Raw genomic sequence first — 19,593 nt, forward strand, 5'->3', positions numbered from 1 at the left:
GTTTTTATTCATCATTTATTAACCCAAAGTAAAACAAACCATTGTTTCTAGCCAGTACCCAGTGTTATTCAGTGATCCGAAAGGAAATGGGGTATAGCAGTGTTTAGCATCTCATGAACCACATCAATATACGATGACCTAGAACACCACCACTGGCCACCTGCGACCCAACCTTTGTGAAACCCCCTTTTAATTAACAATCCTCCCTCCTCCCCCAGATGCACCTGCGACGACTGCAGCCTCTCCCACATCCTGACGTGCGGCATCATGGACTCGCCCATTGCCGAGGACCTCCACATCAAGCTGCCGCTTCAGGTCACGGAGCCCCCACAGCACCGGGACTACCTGGCCGAGGTGCACCCCCCCAGTCTCTCCTCCGGGGGCAGCTCAGCGTCCGCTTCGGCCTCCAGCTCCCCCATCACCATACAGCAGCACCCGCGCCTCATCCTGCCAGAAGGGGTCGTCACCACCTTGTAAGTCGACCAGGGGTAGCATTTTCTTTGTTTTATAAAATATTTAGTTATTTATTCAGAAGACAATAGCAAATGTATTTTCCAAACGAGACCTGAGTATATCATGTAAAGCAATAAAATATCACAGAAAAAACCTTTTGAGAGGTAAAACATACTAAAAAAGCAATACATTACAATAATGTACTATATATATATACAGTGGGGAGAACAATTATTTGATACACTGCCGATTTTGCAGGTTTTCCTACTTACAAAGCATGTAGAGGTCTGTCATTTTTATCATAGGTACATTTCAACTGTGAGAGACGGAATCTAAAACAAAAATCCAGAAAATCACATTGTATGATTTTTAAGTAATTAATTTGCATTTTATTGCATGACATAAGTATTTGATCACCTACCAACCAGTAAGAATTCCGGCTCTCACAGACCTGTTAGTTTTTCTTTAAGAAGCCCTACTGTTCTCCACTCATTACCTGTATTAACTGCACCTGTTTGAACTCGTTACCTGTATAAAAGACACCTGTCCACACACTCAATCAAACCGACTCCAACCTCTCCACAATGGCCAAGACCAGAGAGCTGTGTAAGGACATCAGGGATACAATTGTAGACCTGCACAAGGCTGGGATGGGCTACAGGACAATAGGCAAGCAGCTTGGTGAGAAGGCAACAACTGTTGGCATAATTATTAGAAAATGGAAGAAGTTCAAGATGACGGTCAATCACCCTCGGTCTGGGGCTCCATGCAAGATCTCACCTCGTGGGGCATCAATGATCATGAGGAAGGTGAGGGATCAACCCAGAACTACACGGCAGGACCTGGTCAATGACCTGAAGAGAGCTGGGACCACAGTCTCAAAGAAAACCATTAGTAACACACTACGCCGTCATGGATTAAAATCCTGCAGCGCACGCAAGGTCCCCTTGCTCATGCCAGCGCATGTCCAGGCCCGTCTGAAGTTTGCCAATGACCATCTGGATGATCCAGAGGAGAATTGGGAGAAGGTCATGTGGTCTGATGAGACAAAAATAGAGCTTTTTGGTCTAAACTCCACTACGCCGTGTTTGGAGGAAAGAAGAAGGATGAGTACAACCCCAAGAACACCATCCCAACCGTGAAGCATGGAGGTGGAAACATCATTCTTTGGGGATGCTTTTCTGCAAAGGGGACAGGACGACTGCACCGTATTGAGGGGAGGATGGATGGGGCCATGTATCGCGAGATCTTGGCCAACAATCTCCTTCCCTCAGTAAGAGCATTGAAGATGGGTCGTGGCTGGGTCTTCCAGCATGACAACGACCCGAAACACACAGCCAGGGCAACTAAGGAGTGGCTCCGTAAGAAGCATCTCAAGGTCCTGGAGTGGCCTAGCCAGTCTCCAGACCTGAACCTAATAGAACATCTTTGGAGGGAGCTGAAAGTCCGTATTGCCCAGCGACAGGCCTGAAATCTGAACGATCTGGAGAAGGTCTGTATGGAGGAGTGGGCCAAAATCCCTCCTGCAGTGTTTGCAAACCTGGTCAAGACCTACAGGAAACGTATGATCTCTGTAATTGCAAACAAAGGTTTCTGTACCAAATATTAAGTTAAGCTTTTCTGATGTATCAAATACTTATGTCATGCAATAAAATGCAAATTAATTACTTAAAAATCATACAATGTGATTTTCTGGATTTTTGTTTTAGATTCCGTCTCTCACAGTTGAAGTGTACCTATGATAAAAATTACAGACCTCTACATGTTTTGTAAGTAGGAAAACCTGCAAAATCGGCAGTGTATCAAATACTTGTTCTCCCCACTGTATATATATATAGTACATTATTGTAATGTATTGCTTTTTTAGTATGTTTTACCTCTCAACTATGAAATGACACATGGAATCATGTAGTAACCAAAAAATTTTAAACAAATCAAAATATATTTGATATTTGAGATTCTTCAAATAGCCACCCTTTGCCTTGACAGCTTTGCACACTCTTGGCATTTTCTCAACCAGCTTCACCTGGAATGCTTTTCCAACAGTCTTGAAGGAGTTCCCACATATGCTGAACACTTGTTGGCTGCTTTTCCTTCACTCTGCCATCCGACTCGTCCCAAACCATCTCAATTGGGTTGAGGTTGGGAGATTGTAGAGGCCAGGTCATCTGATGCAGCACTCCATCACTCGCCTTCTTGGTAAAATAGCCCTTACACAGCCTGGAGGCTTAGTGGGACTTTGAAAGTTTCTTCAAGTGCAGTCGCAAAAACCATCAAGCGCTATGATGAAACTGGCTCTCATGAGGTCCACCACAGGAATGGAAGACCCAGAGTTACCTCTGCTGCAGAGGATAAGTTCATTAGAGTTACCAGCCTCAGAAATTGCAGCCCAAATAAATGCTTCACAGAGTTCGAGTAACAGACACATCTAAACATCAACTGTTCAGAGGGGACTGTGTGAATCAGGCCTTCATGGTCGAATTGCTACAAAGAAACCAATACTAAAGGACAGCAATAATAAGAAGAGACCTGCTTGGGCCAAGAAACACGAGCAATGGACATTAGACCGGTGTAAATGTGTCCTTTGGTCTGCAGTCCAAATTTGAGATTTTTGGTTCCAACCGCCATGTCTTTGTGAGACGCGGTGTGGGTGAACGGATGATCTCCGCATATGTAGTTCCCACCGTAAAGCATGGAGGAGGAGGTGTTATGGTGTGGGGGTGCTTTGCTGGTAACACTGTCTGTGATTTATTTAGAATTCAAGGCACACTTAACCAGCATGGCTACAACAGCATTCTGCAGCGATATGCCATCACATCTGGTTTGGGGTTAGTGGGACTATCATTTGTTTTTCAACAGGATAATGACCCAACACACCTCCAGGCTGTTTAAGGGTTTTTTTACCAAGAAGGAGAGTGATGGAGTGCTGCATCAGATGACCTTGCCTCCACAATCCCCCGTCCTCAACCCAATTGAGATGGTTTGGGATGAGTCGGATGGCAGAGTGAAGGAAAAGCATTCATCATTCCAGGTGAAGCTGGTTGAGAGAATGCCAAGAGTGTGCAAAGCTGTCATCAAGGCAAAGGGTGGCTATTTGAAGAATCTCAAATATAAAATATTTTGATTTGTTTAAAACTTTTTGTTACCACATGATTCCATATGTGTTATTAAATAGTTTTGATGTCTTCACTATTATTCTACAATGTAAAAATAAAGAAAAACCCTTGAATGAGTAGGTGTGTCCAAACTTTTGACTGGTACTAAATGCACAAAGAACGGCCTTATCAGTTCATGCTAGAGCTGGGACGATCAAGCAAAAATGATCGACACCGACCACTTATCGTGGATATTTTGCTGACATTGTGCGTTACGATAAATAACCTATAGGTCCCTACTAGAGAAATGTGAAGTATGAAATAGGATTGCTAATATGTGTAGTTGTTGATAGCTGCAATTGATAACTGCAACATTCAAAGTAGTAGTTTTTAAGGGTAATATAAAAAAATTACTGTTAATGTTATAAACTTGTCGTTGAATTTATCATTATCGTGATAATACATCCAATTTATTGTGATAGGATTTTTTGGTTCATATTGCCCAGCTCTAGTTCATGATACCAGCAGGATTTATCCCATTATCTAGATGGAGTTATGGTTGTATTTATTGGGGTTATGGTTACTTTTGTGGTATATGTAGTTATAAGTCCTTGTTATCAGGTATGTGCTCTCTAATAATGTAATGTAATTTCCTATAATCATTTTATCATTAAATATTTACCTTCTTTTTTTTCACTTTCTCTTTGTTCTTCCTCCTCTCCTCGCAGTGGTAGCGACGATGACGAAGTGCCTCCTCTGTTGGGCAAGTTTGCGGACATCTACCCCATGGGCGGCTACGAGGACCCGGGGGTGGTGGCCGGCATGAACGGCCTGCACAGCGAGCTCAACGGAGGCGGGGAGAACATGGCGCTCAAAGATGAGGTGTGTGGGTGGTTGACAGCTCCGGGGTTAAGTTTACCCTAGGTACAGATCTAGGATCAGCTTCCCCTCCCCCAATCCTAACCTTAACCATTTGGGGGGAAAATGAAAAACTGGCCCAAGATCAGCGTCTGGGGTAACTTCACCCCTACACCGTGTGTGACGGGTGCCCTTAATGCAACTTTGGCACATTTCTCTGCTGAATTTCTGTGCCAAGTTCCTGGACTGGGAAAGATTTGATTGAGGAAATGTTATTTGACTCTGACTCATTCCTGCTGCCTTTCTCTCTTTCTCTCTCCCCCCACATCTCTATCCTCCCCTCTCCCTCTGTTTTTCTCTCAACATTTTCTCCCTCTCATCCTCTGCCCCCCCTCCTCCCTCCCTCTCTCTCCCCCCTCCATCTTTCTCTCTCTGTCTCTTTCCATTCCCCTCATTCTCCCATCTTCCTCTGATTTCTCTCTCTGTCCAGTCTCCTGGAGGGAGCAGCAGCAGCAGTAGTTCGTCGGTGGGCGATGAGGAGGAGGCTGACGGGGAGAACGGCGGGGAGCCTCCGGGGCAGCGGGGGGAGCTCTCCCCAGGGAAGAGAAACAGCCCTCCGCCCTACTACCCCCAGCAACAGGTACAACCACACCACACAACTATGGCTTGAGGTAGAATTCTAATCAGGTTAACCTACTGAGATATAAAATACCTAGAGAAAGATTCTATTCAATTTGAATGGATTCCAATGCATGGGGCACACAGCCTCCACATACCATACCGTTTGGGTATGTCACCATCTAGCTCAAAACGCTCGCACAGTAGTCTTAATGGTGAAAGGAGGAGACAAAACGACAAGAGAAACTCACGGTAGCTATCTTGTTTCTCTCATTCCAGGTGCAACAGCATGCCTGCGAGTGCCATGTGTGCAACCAGGACCTGTCCTCCCTCGCCCCCCTGGGCCCAGCTCCCCCCCCCTCCCCCAGTCGGCTCCACGCGCCCCCCTCCGGCCACCAACAGTTCTTCACCGGGGGCGGCGACAAGACCCCCAGCCACCCAGCCCTCCACCTCTACCCCCACATCCACGGCCACCTGCCTCTGCACAACCTCTCCCACCTGCCCCGGCCTCTACTGCACCCCACACTCTACCCCAGCCCCACCCTTTCACACAGCAATGTGAGTGAACACACACATACCACCAAAACTGTACTAGCTTGGGGTAGATGTTGCCCTTAACCACAGATCTAAGGTCAGATTATTACCCTACTTCAATACTGACCTGGGGTGTCGGGGGGGTGATTGAAATCTGACCCTGTGTCTGAGGTTAGGGGCAGCTTCTATTTACTCCTCCTGAATGCTCGACAGATACAGGCTTCCTTTACTTGTGTCCCTTACTGATCTTACCACTGCTCTGTAAGGATGTTGATATGTGAAAGCCATTTCAATGGTCTCGCCATAATCGACTTAGTACATTCATTTTAGGAGAATGGGGGATAGAACTATGTGTAGTTTACCCAATAGCAGTTTTTCATTTTTACATGAAGTGGGTAAAGTTGGTAATCATTTTACGAGCAGAACTGCATGGTCGGGAGGAGAAGCTGCATTTCCAAAAGTTCCAAGCATTCAAATCCATTTGTTTTTGAGACAGCGGTTTCACCAAAGCTGTGTTGTATTCATTAGGTATGTTGTAGCAAATTTTCAAAGTTCAAATTTTCAACAGTGGTCATTTGCATGACAATCATTACCAAAAATTATAATCGTCACAGCCCTAGTTACAGACACTGTATTTGGCTATACATTGTCTAGAAAACTGATGGGGATTTACATTATTTAAGTTTAAGGATATGATTTGAGTGGTAACACCTCTCATATCCCTCTTAACTGGTAATTCTGGGTGGTTTCACCCTGGGAACTTTTCATTGGGCGAGTTCGTTTTGCATGGCCCGGTGACCCGGGTGGGTGGAGTTTTAAATCTTAGACCATTCCATTGGTCCTTAAGTGAAATCTCCACCCAACCGGGGCACTGGGCATGCAAAACGAATTTGCCCATTGATACATTCCCTTCAGGGGGATTTAACCGAAGTCACAAGGAAGTGATTCAACTGTTATACCTTTTGGTTGGAAATTCTGCTGTAATTGCATGGATATACCACAAGAGGTCGCATTGTATCAAATGAGCTCAAATCTACTTGGTTATGCCAAGTGTTGTTGTAAAAAGCCTCACTATTGGAAATATGCTGAGAGACTAGGGGTCCTTATTCCATTTATTGGCATTACTTTTTTTTCTTTTTTCTCAGATACATAATTAATATGGGCTGAGGGTCCAAGCACCATGTGCCAGTTTCCCGGACCCAGATTAAGTCTACTCCTGGACTGAAAAGCAAGCTCAATATAAAATGATTTTTATTGTAGGACTATCAATCACATTTATTTATAAAGCCCTTTTTACATCAGCAGATGTCACAAAGTTTTTATACAGAAACCCAGCCTAAAACCCCAGAGAGCAAGCAATGCAGATGTAGAAGCACGGTGGCTAGGAAAAACTCCCTAGAAAAGCAGAAACTTTAGAGAGGAACCGGGCTCTAAGGGGTGGCCAGTCCTCTTCTGGCTGGGCCGGGTGGAGATTATAAGAGTACATGTCCATTAAGGCCAGATCGTTCATCAGGGCTCCCGAGTGGCGCAGTGGTCTAAGGCACTGCATCTCAGTGCTTGAGGCGTCACTACAGACCCCCTGGTTTGATTCCAGGCTGTATCACAACCGGCCGTGATTGGGAGTCCCATAGGGCGGCGCACAATTGGCCCAGCGTCGTCCGGGTTTGGCCGGTGTAGGCCGTCATTGTAAATAATAATTTGTTCTTAACTGACTTGCCTAGTTAAATAAAAGTAAAATAAAAATAAAATTTCAAACGTTCATAGATGACCAGCAGGGTCAAAAACAGCCAGGAGTCATCAGGCACACAGGACTCCAGATAAGACAGGAGAATTACGCCAGATAGGACAGACTGACCCTAGCCACCCGGCACATAGACTATTGCAGCATAGATACTGCACCCCTTCTAGGGACGGCATGGTAGAGCACTAGTAAGTCAGTGACTCAGCCCACGTAATAGGGTCAGAGGCAGAGAATCCCATTGTAGAGGAGAGCTGGCCTGGCAGAGACAGCAAGGGCAGTTACCGTTCACCTTCGCACCCCTGGGCCAGACTACACTCAATCGTAGGACCTACTGAAGAGATGAGTCTGCGATAGGCAGACCATTCCATAAAAATATTGCTCTATATGAGAAAGCCCCGCCTCCAGCTGTTTGCTTAGAAATTCTATGGACAATAAGGAGGCTTGTGACTAGCGTGTGGCAAGGCTAGCACTCAAAATGTCGTATTTAGCATTAACTGAAGTTTATTTAGTGCTTTACCCGGGTAGCTGGCGAGTAGAGCGTTGCAGTAGTCTAATGTAGAAGTGACAAAAGCATGGATTAGCTTTTCTGCATCATTTCTGGATAAAAAGTATGTTACGAAGATGGAAAAAAGCTGCCCTTGAAATATTCTTGATATTTTCGTCAAAAGAGAGGTCAGGGTCCAGAGTAACGCTGAGGTCCTACTGTACAACCATCAAGATTGTCAGATCAAACACAGAACTCTTCTGTCCTGTTCCCAGCCTCTCCCCCCTGCCCCCATGTCGAGCCACACTGGGCCCAAACAGCAGGCCTTCAGCCCCTCCCTACCGGACCACGTCTACCAGAACTGCTTTGGCGGCGGCGCTGGCGACTGGAACAGCTCGCTGCAGTGCCTCTCGCTCAAGTTCGAGAATATCTGCGACGCTGCCATGATGAAGAACTGGAACCCATCGGTGCTGCTGCAGGAGCCCCTGCCAGGTGAGAACATACCTCTTCATCTAGCCCATGGACAACCAAACTTCCTCCTGGAGAGCTGGTGTAAGGTGAAGCCGCCCCTTGACGCTGGTACTGGGTCCGTTTAGCATTTTCCCCACTAATGGTTACAGTTAAGATTGGGGGAGGGAAAGCTGATCCTAGATCTGTGAGGGAACGTCACCACGGAGCTAACTACCCTACTGCAGACTTTCACTCCAAAACCTAATATAGCCCACCTGATTCTACTAATCAGCTGCTCACACGGAATAATTAATTAATTAGCTCAATCAGGTGTGGTACAACAGGGCTGGAGCAAAATCCTGCATACCAAGTAGTTCTCCAAGAGGAGGATGATTCGGCCATCCCTGATGTAGGCTAAAGGAAGAGGGCCTCATTTTATTTCAGCTCCGTTGCCTGCAACTACATGCCTGCTCTTGTAGTAAGAGGCCCCATTCCACTCCCATTTCAGCCTCCTTCCCCCAGCTCCTCCTCCTCCTGTCGGACCAGTGTCTTTGTCCGAGGGGTGTGGTGTGACTTGGTCTCTGTAGTTTATACAAGAATGGGTCCCGACAAGGTTCAGTGTCGTGTTTGTGTCTTTTGGCTGTATGAAGTAGAATCGTTCCACCCTCGTGCCATAGAATTCAATGTACACTTTAACTCTGTATACAGCAACAGCCATCCTTATGGTTTGTGTCTGATGTTCTTTCTCACCCATCTAAATCTTTGGACTTACACAGGATCTTAAACATGCGGCTAACTCTTGTTTTTCAAATGTTTTTCGCCAGGCTATCCTTGTAAATAAGAATTTGTTGACTTGCCTGGTTAAATAAAATGTTTGTCTTCATATCCAGGGGACATGCTGGGACCACCCCTCCACCCCGACGTGCCCCTCCCCCGCCCCCTCCTCCTCCGGCTACGGGACCACACCCACACCGCCTCATCTGAGCCTACCCCCCTTCATCTCCTTCCCCCTCGCCATCCGAGCAGCAACAGCCCCTGCCCAGGGAGAGGAAGAACGGCGCCAAGAAGAAGTGTCTCTACAATTTCCAAGATGCCTTCCTGGAGGCCAACAAAGTGGTGATGGCCACCTCTGCCTCCACTGCCTCAGTCTCCTGCACAGCAACCACTGTCCAGTCAAGTAATAATCACATCCAAGTTTCATCTAAAAGACCCAACTCCTTAGGTAAAACTGAGGAGGTGGAGGAGCGGAGCTTAGGGCTAGCCCAATGGCACACATCTACATTTCAATATCCATACTAGCACACCACCACATGCCCGATACATTTGGTTCGTTCTAAAGGCGTCAGCATGCTTCACTCGGGCTGGCGCCGAACTCGGCAAGGCGAACCCGAGCGAGTGTGCTCGCATACTCCCTTAAAAGACCTTAGCTTTGGGGCCTCCCCGTGTGGCGCAGCGGTCTAAGGCACTGCATTGCAGTGCTGAGGCGTCACTACAGACCCGGGTTCGATCCCGGGCTGTGTGACAGTCATGAGGCGGCGCGCAATTGGCCCAGTGTCGTCCGAGTTAGGGGAGGGTTTGGCCGGACGGGATTTCCTTGTCCCATCGCGCTCTAGCGACTCCTTGTGACCTCGGTCGCCAGCTGGACGACCCATTTTTGCGGCCGGCTTCCGGGTTAAGCGTGCAGTATGTCAAGAAGCAGTGCGCCTTGGCAGGATCGTGTTTCGGAGGACGCATGGCTCTCGACCTTCACCTCTCCCGAGTCCGTAGGGGAGTTGCAGTGATGGGACAAGACTGTAACTACCAATTGGATATCACGAAATTGGGGAGAAAAAAGGGTAAAAGTACAAAAAATGTGTACAAAAAATGTATACAAAAATACACACAAAAAAAAGACCGCTTTTAAAAATGATAAAAAAATGGCAATAGTACTGGTTGTCCATTTTGAGACGCCGTAGTCAGAATTAATCTAAGATAACTCAAGAAATCTGTCATAAATTCACGATTTTGTAGAGAAGATCTTAGTCGTGCAATTTTACATCTATCTAAGATGTTTGCAGTATTTCACAATGAAAAAACTTGCATGAAAACGAGTCGTCTCTCGTAAAATGACAACAAAGATCATTGAAGAATCTCTACTGTTGACCAATCACCGACAAAGGGGTGTAGACTTCGGCTACTGACTTCTGCTTGCCTCAAGAAAACATTTGTGCCCAAACAGTCTAAAAAACCCTTACTGAAGTCCAAAACTAACAAAATGTCACAAAATGTCGCAAATATATGCACGAACTCTTCCGAACTGTTTCGGCTGGGAAGGCATGCGGACGCTTTAAGAAGTATGCTAGTGTGGGTATTGGAGCAGAGCCATATCTCCATAGTCTAAAGTGGCTTCCTCTCCATGTCTCCTAGACGTTTCCTTGATCTGTACTTATGTGACAAAATGGTGGGGGGGGGGGGGGCTTAGGGCTAACAGACACTAACCCCAAGGCTGTGTCTCAATAGCCTGAATTAGCTTCCTCTCCTTGACATATCCTTGATCTGTACTGATGTGACAGGAAAGGTGAAAGGAAATCTCTGAGAAGCTGCTTCTGTCATTGCTCTCACCTTTCCTTTATTCTCAGATCAGTGCTGATGCTGATGAAGGAGAGGAGACAAGGAGAGGAAGCCATTTTAGACCACTGAGATGCAGCAAAGTGTTTCTTAGGGCTAGCTGCCTGAGAAGGCGAAAGGGAAAGTGTTAAGTGTTTGCGGCATTGATTGTAATTTGGCATGTTCCGAATACACAATCGACAAGCAGAGGTCAGAATATACCCGATGACCCGAAATCAAATGTATTTATAAAGCCCTTTTTACATCAGCAGATGTCACAAAGTGCTTATACAGAAACAGCATGCAATGCAGATGTGAAGCACGTGGCTAGGGAAAACTCCCTAGAAAGGCAGGAACCTAGGAAGAAACCTAGAGAGGAACCAGGCTCTGAGGGGTGGCCAGTCCTCTTCTGGCTGTGCCAGGTGGAAATTATAAGAGTACATGGCCATTAAGGCCAGATTGTTCTTCAAGATGTTCAAACGTTCATAGATGACCAGCAGGGTCAAATAATAATCACAGTGGTTGTAGAGGTGCAACAGGTCAGTACGGGTAAAAACGGGTATGACTTAGCGTTGATAGATTGTAAATGTATTTCCTCCATTATTGATGCATTTGAGATGACTTAATGTAAATTGTCTCTGATCTTCATTGACCAGCTGCTGAATGTGCATCATTTCGTACGTATTTGTTTTTTTCTTATGTCTCTGCCAGGTGACGTATTTCACAATATAGGTAAAGAGGACCATAGGCAACAACCCACCCCCATCGCCCCTAGGAACAGTCCCACGGGCCTGGCCTCCCTCCCTTCGCTCTCATCTGGCCCAGCCCTGCCACCTGCCCCTGGCCCCACCACCCAGCACCACTACCCCAGCATGGGCTCGCAGCCCCTTCCCAACGACTGCCACCCCGGCTCCAGGCTTCATGGAGGCCCACCATCAGGGCATGTGCCTGTCACCCGCCGAGCCGCCCAGTGCCGCCCCAGCCGACGGGACCATCAGCGCCCCCACCCAGCGTGTGCAGGTCAGTCCCTTGTTTATGTTGCCTTTTACCACAGATCTAAGATCAGATTAACCTACTCCTGATACTAACATTGAACAGTAGAGCGATGAGAAAATATCAAGGCCTATATACGGTGTCCAATCAAAAAACGCATTGTGTAGATAATCCTCTAAGAAAACCAATGGTCCAAACCTCATGTCTCTATCATCTGTTCAGAATTTATTGGAGTTTTTACCCTTGTAGAATGGTAAAACATTTGGGTGACTAAATCAATGGAGGCCAGAGGAAAGAAAGTGGTCAAAACTCCGGAAAATAGCATTGCGTCAACTAGGCTGGATGCTGTGCGAGAATTAAGGCTACCTCACAGACATACCATTTAACTCGTTATCTTTCTTCTCAAATCTGGAGGACATAAAACGAGGTAAAATGGATATCGATTTTGAGACATGACGTAGTATTTTCATATTTTAGTATACGCTGTTCATATTAATGCGATGTTCCTGTTCTTTTTCAAAGACTTATCACAAAAACAAGCGTATGTATCTCTGTGAAATGTCAACAGAGCACTAATTCAGTTGCCTTTAACCACCACAGCTCTGGGATTAGATTAACCTATTCCCGAATACTAATATTGCCCATTAAAGGTATGAATTAAAATCTGATCCCGTATCAGTTGATTGGGCACTACTTCTGCCTACTACCTCTCGATGGCTATTGGGCGCATTGAATCGTAACCACCAACTGATGCTTTGAGGTGGCTCCTAATCAACTAGGTCTTACTCATAACCAGAACATTTGAAGCCCATCGCTCCCTTCTATACTCCATAAAATGGATGAGCTACATTTCAACATTACGTTCCAATGGGCATACCGAGAGGCCAACCTGATCTGTCTTACTGAAAGATGGTTAGATGACACGCCATTGACTCAGAACTGAGCTTGGTCGGAATCGTAACACCATACAGACATGACAGAGACATTTACATTTTAGTCATTTAGCAGACGCTCTTATCCAGAGCGACTTACAGTTAGTGCATACATTAATTTTTTTTCATACCCCCTGTGGGAATCGAACCCACAACCCTGGCGTTGCAAACGCCATGCTCTATCAACTGAGCTACATCCCTGCCGGCCATTCCCTCCCCTACCCTGGACGATGCTGGGCCAATTGCGCGCCGCCCCATGGGTCTCCCGGTCGCGGCCGGCTACGACAGAGCTACGACAGAGCCTGGATTCGAACCAGGATCTTTAGTGGCACAGCTAGCACTGTGATGCAGTGCCTTAGACCACTGCGCCACTCGGGAGACATGGGGAAAAGCACGGAGGTGGGGTTTGCATTTATGTCAACAAAGCGTGGAGCAGATCTGCCTATTTCCTGAGCCCTATACTACGAATGAGGTTTGAAGAGTTAGCGAGGTAACTTCGGTCATACGAATGTGACTCACCTTTTAGCCAGGTACATTTCTATTGCAACCGGAGTCCTTCAGAACTAACTTGCTTCGGGGCAGGCTAACTCGGGCTAACTCCATTTACCCTGAATGAAGTGTCTGAGCTGCGGTTTGATGACCATTCATTCTTCTTTTGACGAAGATGACTGAGTAAATATTTGATTAATCAAAGTTTTTTTGTGTGTGTTTAAATATAGTAATGTTAAAATACCTAGCACATTTATTAATGACAGAATGCGTTTGAAACTTCACGCACCTTTGTATGAATTAGCTAATACAATTATTTTAGATCGGAGTGGGAAAAAAGCTGCTGTTGCATTGATAAGCACACCAAAGACATCATTAAAGATACGTAATAAAATAAAGACAGCAATTCTAGCTGCCTATTTCACACCATAGCCTGCTGAATTTGCAAGAAAACTCTTCTTTCATTTGATTTCGCCACAAATTAAAATGTGGCACTGACTGCCCTATCGATTGATTTTTTCAGCAGTCTCAATGAAGAGTTAGGTGTTCGACTCGCCACGTGCGACTCGCACGCGCAGTTACAAGCCTCCTAGAGTTAAAGGCAGGCGGACGAGCAATATCCACTATCGTAGTATGAATGAAGTCTCAGCTGGAATGTGAAGTTAACTGAAGTTGGCTAGCTTTATAAAAGCCTAAGTAGATCTAGCTTGCATCGTAGTATACTGTACCACTCTGGAGTAACACTGCTCATCGGATGTGGCGGTACTATCCCTCTCCTTCAGACCAAAGTACCTGCCCGGTGAATTCGGTCAGTTCTTTATCATTCTTGTCTATGTACCACCCACAGCCAATGTTACTCACACAGCAGATGTTATCACGTCATGTGTGCAGCGCATAGTCAAAATCACCGGACTCCCGATTGTATTAATACTGGGTGATTTCAACAGCTGTACTCTCAAAAAGACTCCTTCTTATCAGCAATATGTTACATGTGCAACAAGGGGGTAGTAAAACAATTTATCTTATTAAACATGCCTACAAGTCTATTCAGAAGGCTCCTCCTAAGCACCGCGGTTCATATAGCAGTCCACCTCATTCCAGCCTACCAAACTAAACTACAGAGAGAGGGAGTGGTCTATAAATCAGTTGAACAGTGGAATGACCCCTCCAGTGCAGTGCTGCGAGACTGCTTTGACAGGACCGATTGGACTGTGTTCTCAGAAAATGCCACACTGGATGAGACTTTAGAGGCTTTGTCTGATTGCATACATTTTTGTGAGGATACAGTGGTCCCTTCAAAAAGAGTGAAAGTGTTTTCAAATAATAAGCCCTGCATTACAAAGGAACTGAAAACAACATTAAATGAGAAAATAAATAGCACCAATAAAAGAAGCAAAAAGAGTTACAAAGAGAAGTCTTATCTAAATGTCAATCCAGACTGTACTTCCTTCGTAGACTTAGAAGGCCTAATGTACATCTGTTTTAGTCCTTTTACAGATTGTTATATTGAGCCTGTCTTAACATTTTGTGTTAACACATGGGCAAGTCAGAATATCCTAGAGAGAGTTGTGCAGGTCAGTGGTAAGATTGTAGGGAGAAGGCAAAAGGCTCTCCAACATTTACAAAGAGCGCACACGTGAGAGGGTTAAAGAAATCATTTTGGATCTTACACATCCACTGGACAGCCAATATGCAGTACTGCCATCAGGGAACAGACTCAGGTCTTTACCTCTTCAAGCCAAGAGAGCTACTAACAGTTTTGTATCGGTATCAGTACGGCTATTAAGTGAAAATTGATTTGTGTGACTTAGTGTGTATCTTGTATAGCACAGCTCTTTAATGAAATAGATTTTTGTGCCTTACATTTATCTTGCATATACCTTGTAAGTATTTGTATCTGTCATGTGTGAACGTTTCTGTTTTATATGTTTACTATACATCTTTATCCTATTTGACTTGCCACAACTGAAGTTCCTTCTGGAAAAAAAGTATTTTTCAATTGGAAGCACTTTATTTGACAGTACAGAAAGTTCCAGATATTTATTGGGTGAAATTACCTACCGGCACTTCAACTACTTCATATTGGCATCACATTTACATTTTGACCTTGGCGTTTGACCCCTTCTAGTGACCCCGAGTGCGAGGGCCACCGTTGTGAGGGCAACGGGGCGTACGACCATCAGGGCTACGACGGCGAGGGGAGAGCCAGGACGAGGACAGCTGCTCAGAGCACAGCTCCTCCACCTCCACCTCCACCAACCAGAAGGAAGGGAAGTATTGCGACTGCTGCTACTGCGAGTTCTTGGCCACGACGGGGGTAAGACATGCCCGCATATACTCATGTACTAATATGAGCAGATTACTATGCATCAACTTGCAGAAAAGTCAGAAACAGAAGTCTGTTATAGTGTTTTATGATGTAGAATTACATTTTGTGGAATACAATATCTAAATCTTTACTAGAATGGCCTGTTGAACACTCTAGCCAGCAGCTGAACTGGCCTAGTCTAGAGAGATGGCACTTTATATAGCACTTTTGATTAGGTCCCCAACACATTGTATGCAGTTAACTCACCCCATTAGTTAGTATTGAGGGCTCTGATATTCAACACACATTTAAACTCAAACTACCAGAATAATCTAAAACCCTATTTCCTTGTTTCCTACCCTAGCCCCCGGCGGCGCCCACCAGCCGCAACCACGCGGAAATGCGTGAGAGCTGCGCCACGGCTGACCAAGCGGAAGGAGGAGCAGCCCAAGAGGGAGGAGCAGCCGGCAGTGGTGGAGCGCGACAGCGGCCCTGACGGCGTGGAGGACCACCGGCGGGTGGAGGACTTGCTGCAGTTCATCAACAGCGCCAGCGACAACAAGCCCGCATCCAGCTCCAAGGCCGCCAAGCGGGCCCGCCACAAACAGAAGAAGGTAGTGGTTTAAAGCATTTAGAAAACTTTTTTAAGGTGTTTGAAGTGTTACCCTTTTTGTTTAGACGACAGTGTTATTGAAGTGTCACTTTAAAGTAATCGTTCACCCCAGGCATTTTCAGACCTCAAAAGTGGTCTATAGTTGCACTGATAATCCACACATGATTTTGGACTGAACTATCTCTTCAAGGTGTAATTTTAACATTGGTGTTGTCGAAGCAAACCATATCCTTTCGGAAGGACTTAGTTCAAAAAGGGAGTTGGTTCAAACCAGAGTTTCTTTTGTTACTAAATGAAGCAAAGGACCAACCGGATATGAACTGTGTGTGTCTCTGTGTGTCTCAGATGGAGGAGAAGGTGCGTCTGGAGGCGGAGGCCCGCGAGCGGGAGGAGCAGCAGGAGCAGCGGCTCCTGGAGGAGCAGCGGCGGCGGGAGGAGGAGGAGGCCCTCCAACGGGAACTCCTCCGGCTGCAAGAGCTGCAACACCTCCGCGTCGCCAAGAAGAAAAAGAAGGAGAAAGCCAAGGAGCTCGCCACCCCCCTCCCCGCCCCCGTACCTCAGAACAACCCCCAGCCCCTCAAACAGACGGCCCAGAACGTCCTGGAGAACCTCCGCAACGGCAAGAGCCAGCTCCTGCACAGCCTCATGCGCCTCCCTGGCCACAAGGATCCCCGACTGGGCACCGATCCCAGCCCCGGCCCCAGCCTCCCCCCTCACAGCACAGCCCAAAGAGCAGCAGGGAGAAAGCCCCTACTCCGGCCCCTTTCCTTCACAACGGCACATCCGCCGCACCACAACCGACTGAGGCCAAGCCTAAACAGCAGCAGCCAATCAGGCAAGCCGCCAGCGAGACAACGAATGTCAAGAAAGCCCCAGAAGCGCCCAAGATGGTGACCACCACCAACTGTACACCACAACTACCACCAGATGCCAAAGTGACCCGACCCAGGCTTCCCCGCAGAAGACTCGGTCGCCCCTCGGCACCGGGACCCAGGAAGGAGGAGAGGAGCAACGGGAAAAGGCAGCACCATCAGCAGTCGGCGAGCCAGGTGAAAGAGGAGAGGAGCCAGCCCTTGTTGGAGCCCTCCCCCCGTGCCTCGCAGACGGAGCAGCCCCCAGCAGAACAGCAAACCCCTCAGCGCAGAGTCCCCCAGCCCAAGGCCAAGGCCAAGAAGAACAAGAAGAAGAAGGCCGACAAGACAAACAACTCAATAGGTCAGCAATGCTATGTTATGCTATGCAGTTTTATTTATCCCTGTAAGACGGTTAGTTTCAGGGCTGCAGAAGTGCCACAGGCCATACAACATCCAGACATATTGAGACGGGGGACAATATGAAACATACATTTACATTTGTTAAGTTGGCATTTTGTGACCGAGTGTTCTCTTATTGTAGATGACGTTTTCCTGCCCAAAGACATTGATCTGGACAGTACTGACATGGACGAGACTGAGAGGGAGGTGGAGTATTTCAAAAGGTACGGACCTAATTCTATTCACGCATTCTATTCATGCTTCGCATTGACTCCATAAAGCTTTGTTGAAAGAAAAAATTGCTTAAACGATCTCTTGCCTTCCCTCCCCAGGTTCTGCTTGGATTCCGCCAGGCAGACCCGACAACGGCTGTCCATCAACTGGTCCAACTTTAGCTTGAAGAAAGCAACGTTCGCCGCCCACTGATGCGACCACGCGTAGGGCAAAGAAAAATAGACTTTGGCAGGAAGCAATCAGCACCCACTTACCCCTCCATGCAAACACCCCCTAGTCATGCTGTGCCCAAATCGCGCCCACCCACGCTGCCTTCGCCTTGTTCCTTGTTGCTGTGCGGTTCTACCATGAACCCATCCTCCGGTCTGATCCCCAAACAGAACTCTGAGAGAGGAAAAAAAGTAATTAATTAAATGACACACACAAAAGAAGAATCACAAAATGCTACTTTCTACCTGATTTTGTTTTTATCGCTCGTTTGTGTGCTTTTAGTCTGTGAGTGGGGCATTTCTCTTGACTTAAAAAGCCATGTTCTGACATTCATTTTCTCTCTTTTTTGGCTGACTCGTAGTCAAAAGACGCTTACTATGTATGCCTTCCGAAAACAGACATACATGGAAAAAATTCTGAGAAGAAAAATAGATATATGATGAATTTAAACCTTTTAATTCAGTCACTGTGGCTTACTATCCCCTTGTTACCCACAATTCCTAGCACGGCATATCATTCAGATAACTGACAAGGGAATGGGCATGGTCTGCCGCACTCTCCCCCTGCCCAAACAACTCTCACTTCACTGAGAGGAACTTGGCTTAATACTTGACAATGTTCTTTTTTGTTTGTTTTTCAGTTCCATTTAACAAAACCGATAAGTAAAAGTGTACCAGTTACAGTTTTTATTTCGTTTTCTTTCCTATTCCTGACTTGTATCCAGCTTGTATCACAATACTTTCAGAATGAAATTGAAGAAAAGAACAATGCACACTATCAATCTGTAATAGAGTGTATATTGTATTAACACTGAAGCCAAACTGGCTAACTTTTTAACATATTGTTAAGTAATATTAAAATCTTATCTTTCTTTTTTGAAAGATGGAATACAGTAGTATGGCAGGATGTGTGTGTCTTGTGTCTGTACTTATTTCCTTGGTGCAGTGGGGGTAGGGGGTATATATTTAGTATAGTTTTATTTATGTATTTTTAAATTTTCCCAAAATGTATAGGGGAGGTCCATTCTCTCCTTCGTACTTGGATCGACCTCTGGTGATAATTGTAAATCATATCCATCCACACATTATACACTGAAATCGATTTATAGAGAGCTGTAGGCTAAGTTATTGGTTAAGTAAGAAGATGCTGTAGCACTATCATCCCCTCGATACGAAGTGACTTTAACTGTCCACCATTACCGTCCTCCCAAGGCGAGTAATATTTACTGGATGTGCTCTCAGGGAATGTTTGGCCTATAAAGACATCACTGATGCTTCTCCATTTGTGGTGTGCAGCCACACTAGGCGACGGGACAGTGAGTCACGTGGAGGACCGTGTGCTTTCCGGGATCTCCACCACCGATGGTAGTCAGTCAGTCACACGATCAAACGGTAGTGGAGCTATGACTGAGTCCTGTGGGACCCCACATTCTCGAAGCAGTGACTGAAAAGGTAAGTGACTGACTTGACTATCATATGTCAGTCAGTGGTGAAATGTGAGTGTGGGTTATTTGCCCTCAGTCCTCTAGAAGAACATAAGTCGCTCTGAGTCCTCGATACTCACAGAACCCTGGGGAAAACATGGTTGATGACGGTGTTATGAAATTGAAGGTTTTCCTTGGCGGGTAAAATGGATGATGTGTTTGTGGAATGACATTGTGGTAGTCTGGTAGAAATTAAGGTCCTAGATGCCTACATTCCAAACTACTGTATGACACTGTTGGCATTGTCTGAGCCTCTTAC

General features: G+C 46.1%; 1 protein-coding gene across 1 annotated transcript in view; it reads left to right on the forward strand.

The window, feature by feature from the left end:
• Nucleotides 1-18,408, forward strand: part of LOC123484505 (protein FAM193A-like) — a 30,193-nt gene extending 11,785 nt beyond the window's left edge. Inside the window, 15 exon segments of the mRNA XM_045214929.1 lie at nucleotides 219-473; nucleotides 4,277-4,430; nucleotides 4,897-5,046; nucleotides 5,304-5,582; nucleotides 8,059-8,275; nucleotides 9,124-9,168; nucleotides 9,219-9,410; nucleotides 11,531-11,839; nucleotides 15,417-15,550; nucleotides 15,906-15,958; nucleotides 15,960-16,155; nucleotides 16,500-16,808; nucleotides 16,811-17,369; nucleotides 17,550-17,631; nucleotides 17,740-18,408. Coding sequence (XP_045070864.1) covers nucleotides 219-473; nucleotides 4,277-4,430; nucleotides 4,897-5,046; nucleotides 5,304-5,582; nucleotides 8,059-8,275; nucleotides 9,124-9,168; nucleotides 9,219-9,410; nucleotides 11,531-11,839; nucleotides 15,417-15,550; nucleotides 15,906-15,958; nucleotides 15,960-16,155; nucleotides 16,500-16,808; nucleotides 16,811-17,369; nucleotides 17,550-17,631; nucleotides 17,740-17,833 — 3,028 coding nt within the window. The 3' untranslated portion in view covers nucleotides 17,834-18,408.
• The last annotated feature ends 1,185 nt before the right edge of the window (nucleotides 18,409-19,593 follow it).

The sequence above is a fragment of the Coregonus clupeaformis genome, chromosome 5 (assembly GCF_020615455.1).
Source record: "Coregonus clupeaformis isolate EN_2021a chromosome 5, ASM2061545v1, whole genome shotgun sequence".
NCBI classification, from domain to species: Eukaryota; Metazoa; Chordata; class Actinopteri; order Salmoniformes; family Salmonidae; genus Coregonus; species Coregonus clupeaformis.